Source organism: Camelina sativa, chromosome 2, assembly GCF_030686135.1.
Source record: "Camelina sativa cultivar CO46 ecotype springtype chromosome 2, ASM3068613v1".
NCBI classification, from domain to species: domain Eukaryota; kingdom Viridiplantae; phylum Streptophyta; class Magnoliopsida; order Brassicales; family Brassicaceae; genus Camelina; species Camelina sativa.
In genome coordinates, this window is record NC_141881.1 from 11,137,693 (window position 1) to 11,144,786 (window position 7,094).

The 7,094-nt window shown below is 37.5% G+C and overlaps 1 protein-coding gene across 1 annotated transcript; it reads right to left on the bottom strand.

The window, feature by feature from the left end:
- Window positions 1-3,326: 3,326 nt before the first annotated feature.
- LOC104720827 (subtilisin-like protease SBT3.7) lies at window positions 3,327-6,547 on the bottom strand. The gene is made up of 10 exons (XM_010438723.2): window positions 6,442-6,547; window positions 6,254-6,345; window positions 6,070-6,167; window positions 5,776-5,931; window positions 5,023-5,696; window positions 4,857-4,945; window positions 4,521-4,769; window positions 4,340-4,454; window positions 4,041-4,233; window positions 3,327-3,962 (listed from the first exon to the last, which is right to left on the bottom strand). The coding sequence occupies exons 1-10, from the start codon at window positions 6,538-6,540 to the stop codon at window positions 3,391-3,393; spliced, it is 2,337 nt and encodes a 778-aa protein (XP_010437025.1). The 5' UTR covers window positions 6,541-6,547; the 3' UTR covers window positions 3,327-3,390.
- Window positions 6,548-7,094: the final 547 nt, after the last annotated feature.

Consider the following 7,094-nt stretch of genomic DNA (forward strand, 5'->3'; position numbering starts at 1 on the left):
ACGTTGTCGGGTGTGTCAAACGTCCAAAGGCAAGGCTTCTAATGCGGGACTATATATGTCGTTGCCGGTACCGTCTCAGCCGTAGACTGATATCAGTATGGACTTTGTCCTCGGTCTTCCTCGTACTCAACGGGGTAACGAGTCCATTTTTTTCGTCGTAGATCGTTTCTCGAAGATGGTGCATTTCATTCCTTGTAAGAAGACTATGGATGCCATTGCTGTTGCAACCTTGTTCTTTCGAGAGATTTATTGTATGCATGGTCTTCCCTTATCTATTGTATCTGATCGGGATACACAGTTCTTAAGTCACTTTTGGTGGTCTTTGTGGAAGCTTTTGCGCACGAGTTTGGACATGAGCTCCGCTTACCATCCCCAGTCTGATGGTCAGACAGAAGTTGTTAACCGCTCGTTGGGTGATTTGCTTTGCTGTTTGGTGGGAGATAACATTAAGAGCTGGGATACAAAGTTATTCCAAGCTAAATTCGCTCACAACCATGCGTTGAACCGAAGTCTTGGCTTTGCTCCGTTTCGGGTGGTTTATGGCATTGTGCCTCGTTGTCCTATGGACCTCACCACTCTTCCTGATCGTGATCGTTTTCATGGTCATGCTGTGGACTTTGTTGATAATTTGCAGGTCCTCCATAAGCAGGCTCAGGAGAATTTGGAGGTAGCGCAAGAAAAGTATAAGGAAGTGGCTGATGTCAAGCGTCATGAGCTGGTCTTTCAGCCTAGGGAATTGGTTTGGGTTGTGTTGACTTAGGAGCGCTTTCTTGTTCGAGAATACAACAAGCTGAAGTCACGCAAGATTGGTCCCGTTGAGGTGCTAACCCAAAAAAACGAGGCAATTTAAATTGCCCATAAGATCTTGCATCGTGTAAGACCTGAGAGGAGGACTCTCACCCTGTTCCGATTCACCTTCTCATTCACACTGTTCGTCTGCTCTGTTTTCGCCTTTCCAAAACAGAGTACATCCCTTCGTCTCTTCCTTTCCCCGTTGCACCACGTCCGCTCCACATCAACTTTTTAATATATTAAAAAGAAAATTTTATATTATATATGACAAAATTAACATATGTCGCGATCACATGATTTACTAGGTTTGAAAACCAAATATTATTATATAATAAGATTGTGAAATATTGTATAAATACTTATAATTTTATAATTACTAATAATATCCTAAAAATTGTATTGGGTTATATAGACATTAGAGAATTAATTGTAAGAATTTTTTAAATACATGTATAAAAGTATTTTTCTATCTATCAAGGTTATCTAACGCTTTCAAGCAATGTTCAATATTCAAAATTCCCATCATTCGGATCTTGTGCTTCAAAGAATATTCCAGTTATAGAAGGGATTCTACCTTTCGCTTTGGGATTTAAAGCAATATCCTCTAGACTGTAAAATCGTAGTCTCCGGAATCCTTGTTGATGCCCTACATTGGGTAGTTATCCTTGCTCCAGCGAGAATCATGAGATTGATTCTTTTGTCAACGTCACAACATCCTTTGACATGACTATCTTGTTGTCCATCGTCGTAGATGATTTTTTGATTACTCGTGATTTTACATGTGCGAATTTGCTACTTAGGATTTGTTTCAAACCTGTCAAGGAAGTTATATCGATAACAATTATTTATTTATTTATGGCATTTGGAACACCTTTCCTTATAATTTTTTTTTTAATCTTTTAAACTTAGGGATATTTGAATCCTTCTTTTTTTCCTTTGATTTGATTTGATTTTTTTTGCTGATCCACGTAGTTGATTTGAAGAAAGGAATTCAAGTAGTTGTTCTTCAGTGTCTTTTAAATTAAAGATTCTTTTCAAAAAATACTTCAAATGATAATATAAACTAAACAACTATCTTATACTACTTCAACTCTACCCAAAAAAAATCTTATACTACTTCAAACGACATACATGGAAGTTAAAATAGTGAACAATTCTCTACTGAAAATTAAAACTATTCAGATCAAGAATACTATAATAGTTTTCTTTGATAGGTTACTTTAAACATGTCAGATTAAATATTAACTCTGATTCATATTCAGATTCAGATTCAGATTTAAATGTCAACTCTGAATAATAAATATACGGAGATCAGAACTAATTAAATTAAGAACACCAAAGTAGCCTCCTTACTTATATTTACTTCAAGCCTTAAAATTTATCTCTATATACTTATTTAAGCAATGTTGTTAGAAGTTTAATCCTACTATCATGTGACATATTACAAAAAATATCATTACATTTTAATTAATTTAATAGATCAAGAACCACTACTGATCAAGGAAGATTGCATGAAAATAAACAGAAACTAAAAACAAAACATATACCTGATGAAAAAATCTGAAAGTAAGGGCTTGGAGAACATTTGGGGATAAAGAAATATATAAAGTAGAAACTTCACCATTATTAATCAAAGTTACATAAGGTAAATAGTTTAAATTATTGAAATAAAAGTAGGTTATTTGTATATTCAGGAAGTGACCTATACCACCTCCAAACACGTCGTGGATCTCATCCTCCAAACAGATGAAATCCAAGTGACATAAGTTAAATAGTTTATATTATAGAAAAGAAAAAAAATAGTTTAAATTATAGAAATAAAAGTATGTTATTTGTATATTCAGGAAGTGACCTATACCACCACCTTCAAACACGTCGTGGATCTCATCCTCCAAGGCTCCAAACAGATGAAATCTATACAGGTCAGAAGAAGACTTCTCTACAGTGAATAAAAAAGTGTAATATCTGATTACTTGTTTTCCAAGGAAGCTAATTAGAGGGAAAACATAGAAAGGTAATAGCCTAGTTTTGTGATCCAATCAAGAGTCACATAGGACTCGGAAAGCTAGACCGTAAACAATCCACAGCCAGAAACCGGCTTGAATTGGCCAGTTCAATAAAATCCGAGCCCGACCCTTTAATCCCACATTACCGTAGCATTACCCTTAAAGCCTCCACTTGGATTACAAGCTCACGTTACTAAGCTCGGCGACAGATGATGCCTCTTCTCTGTATATATGTAGATCTGTCGTCTTTTGCTTCTTTCGATGTGGGACATATAAATTTATATTAACCCAATTAATTTCCCCATTCATATTAATATATTATATATATTTAAATGGAACATGGTTATATTCGGGAACTAATGAGGATTGACGAATACAAATTAATTATCAATTGAAAATCAAGTTTTATATTAATGTACTTCTAAATTTTATATTGAACCAAAGAAAAAGGTGTAGCTTCCAGTTTTTATTGAATTTTGTCCGCTCAAATCTGATGTAAAACTAAATCACAAATTCACTTTCATTCAATATATATGTTAGTACAAAACTCCACAATAAGATACAAATGGTTAGTATTTTGTTTTTTGTTTGTTTAATTCTCATCATAGTAGTAACGCAGAATTTGCGTTCGCACAGACAAAGGAATGGTGACATTATGCAGAGAGTCACTCCAAGTCAAGCTCCCAAAGTAGTAACCTGTGTTGATTTTGTGTGTGGTCGAGACTCTAACTTTAAAAGAAGCCCGTTTGGTTGTAGAGTTGAACACTAGCGTCTCTGGGGTCACAGTAACTTGGATGCCCAATGGTGGCTCTACCGTTACGTTATAGACCGACTCAAGTGGTCCAACGTTAGTGAAGGTTTTGGTGAGAGTAACTTCATCTTTCAGGTTGGGGATTGTGATGGAAGGTAAGTTGAAATCAAGAACAGATGGTTTGGGAATGGAACAGACTGTTCCTTTACCGACAAGCTGAGAGATTGATGTCTCGTTGTAACCAACAGAGCACATGTAGAGTACATAGTCTTCAAGTCCCAAGTCGTATACCAGACCAGGTTTTGTAGCTTTCTCTGGATTCACAAGGCCTCCACCGTAGTCGAATGGATCAGTTAGCTTCCGAGGTGACCCTTCAGCAGTAATCTGCTCTCCTAATGGATCTGTTCTCCAAGCTGCAAAGTAAAGATGAAACCAAGATCAGTATGTTTCTCTTTTCTCATATGTACATTGTATGAAAAAAAGATAAGAACCTGTAGTAACGATGGCTGATCTTATGGCAGCAGGAGACCAATCATGGTGTAGAGCTTTGAGAAGCGCAACAACTCCTGAAATGGTAGGAGTCGCCATTGATGTCCCTGACAAGAAAATGAATCCTCCGTCGTTGAAAGTCGTATTGGTGGTTGTAGCCGCCAATATGCTCACTCCTGGTGCTGCTATATCCGGCTGCATTCATTTGATTGACAACATATGAGGTAAGATAATTTGATGAGTTTAAACAAAACAAAACTTTAATTGACAACATATGAGGTAAGACTTTATTCTAACGTACTTTAAGGATTGCAGCCGATATTGGATTAGGCCCTCTTGATGAGAAACTTGCTACCTTTGTACCCACTGGTTGACCAATGAGTGTCCTAGAAGGTTGTATCTTCACTACAGGTGATCTGACAAACAAGAAAATGTTGCTTATTTTTCTAACTACTCTTAAGTGGTGAAGATGTTATTCATACCCATTTGAACGTATGTAAAAAAGTATATTGGTTCCAAGCTCGTAGTCAACAGCAACACAAGGGAATTCATCTAGACATGGTCGAAGAATGTTTCCTGGTTGTCCTGCAATGATTACACCGAGACCACCTGCTCTCTTAACATAACGTGCAGCCCTCGATACAGAAGTACTGTACGGTGATTCTGTGAAACACAACACAACTTTCCCCGCCATTGTACTATTAGAATTGATGATAAGACGCTCACATGTACTGCATTACAAGAACCAAAGTAAATTCAAATAACTTCTCATGATAAGACGCTCACATGTACTGCATTACAAGATTTGGTAATATTACCCAGAGAAACTTTCGTTGCTGTTCCCTGGATTCTCCGGGTAAACCAAGCTAGTGAAGTCAACTTCTGGACCTGTGTATATTGCTTGACCCTGCAATATAAGACAAAGATCATCAAACATTTGCAGAGTACATGTTTTGAAAACATTTGATTTTATCATGTTGTTACCAATATCACTTTATTATTCCCAAGTATCATAGGTGTAGCAAAGGACCGGTCAAGAGTAGTTGCAGCTACTGTGATGATCCAAGGAGCCAAATTTGTAACCGTTTGAGCCGCTGGACCCGCGTTACCGGCCGCACAAACAACAGTAATACCCTTCATTACTGCATGGAATGCACCAATAGCTATCCCATCTCGAACATCAGTTTCTGGGTACAGAGGTTCATAGCCTAGAGAAAGAGACAGAACATCAACACCATCATCGATAGCCTCGTCCATTGCTTTCAAGATGTCAGCGGCTGAACAAATCGTTATGTCTTCATCATCTAGATACCAACAAGTCTTGTACACTGCTATACGAGCACGCGGTGCCCCACCTCGCACAGTCCCTCGAGCTAGGCCCTTGTAGCTGGTATTGGGAACATAAGAACCACCCGCGATGGTAGCTACGTGTGTTCCATGACCATTGTAGCCTCTAGGGGAAATGAAGTCAAGTGATTCTGTAGAGTTGAAGCTTTCGTGCGTCGCAAGAAAACCATTGATGAAGTACTTGGCTCCTATGAGCTTTTTATTGCAGTGAGAGGAGTTAAAATCCTCTCCTGATTCACGGCCTCCTTTCCAGTGGCTTGGCACCGGTCCAATCCCATTGTCATTAAATACTTCAGATTCTGGCCATACTCCTACGTCAATACAATACAGTTACAGAGGAATCAATATGAACAAGAAACTTAATAAATGTACAAATATACACACTCATACCTGTGTCGATAATGCCGATGATCATTTGTTCACCCATATTGGTTTCATTTAGAAGATTCTTTGGATTGGCGGCAGAAACGCCTAAGTAGTCCCAAGTCCGAGTTGTTGTTGGTTTGTAGAATCTATCCGGTATGACATGAACAACTTCAGGTGAATCTGTTGACAGAAAGCATTAGCAATGATGGAAACGAAATCAAAATATCCTGTTGAGACAATCAAGATGTACTGTAAATATGTATATGTGTTTGGTTCCTTAGATGCCAAGTTAATGTGAGATTAGGATTGAGTATATACCTGCTATTTTCTTCGCTTGGGACTCGGTAAGTTTGGCCGCGAACCCTGAGAAGCCATGTCGAAAACTATGCACCATTGAATCATGGGCCTGCTCTTTACTGTTAACATGATTGATGAAGCAAAAGCAAGAACCATGATGAGTATACAAATTGAGACAACAATGGAAAAATATACCTATACATACCTTCCAAGAAGTGACCACAACATCCGATGATGAGACTCCGTGACAAACTCAGGATCATCATGTTGTTTCTCACCTAAATACACTATGTGAACCTATTGATCATCACAAAAGAACCCAAACTTGTTAGTGTTTTTAGTCTTTGTTTATGTTGTTTGGTAAAAGAATGAACTTATATAATTTTTGAATACCTTGCTCACAGGTCCGGCTCCCGCCCAAAAACCGGTCTGCGCATTAAGTATTATTACCAGAGTTAGTACAATAAAGGTTGATGTTCTGTGATTCCTCATTCCAAGAGAGAGAGAGAGAGAGAGAGAGAGAGAGAGAGAGAGAGAGAGAGAGAGAGAGAGAGAGAGAGAGAGAGAGAGAGAGATGTAATGTAGTTGAGGACTAATTTTGAGGAAGCTTAAGCATTTATATAGATATGGTCTTTGGATGAGTTTGACCAAGAATGTTTCCGTTTCTTGGATTTGTTCTAAGTTTCTGGTGAGTTTGAATTTCTTATCTTTCGTCATAGTCGGAGTCACAAATTTTTAATTTAATCCAACACACGATGTCTAAGGAATATATCAAACAGTGTGTGCTTAGTCAACTAAAATCTAGTTTATTGCAATGTATAGAGCCAACACATGTAAAGAGCAATAGAAATCAACCATACTCCATTCAATAGAAACTAGAAAAACTAAATTATCTCTGCCATTTGAAGAATTATTAGCTAGGGGAAAATAAATTTTCAAACTCTATCATCTTAAATCGTATTCTAAGATCATTACATACGTAACCAGAATTTCATCCTAGTTATAGAAAATGAAGCTATATTGTCAATTAATTTGACTGTGAGTGA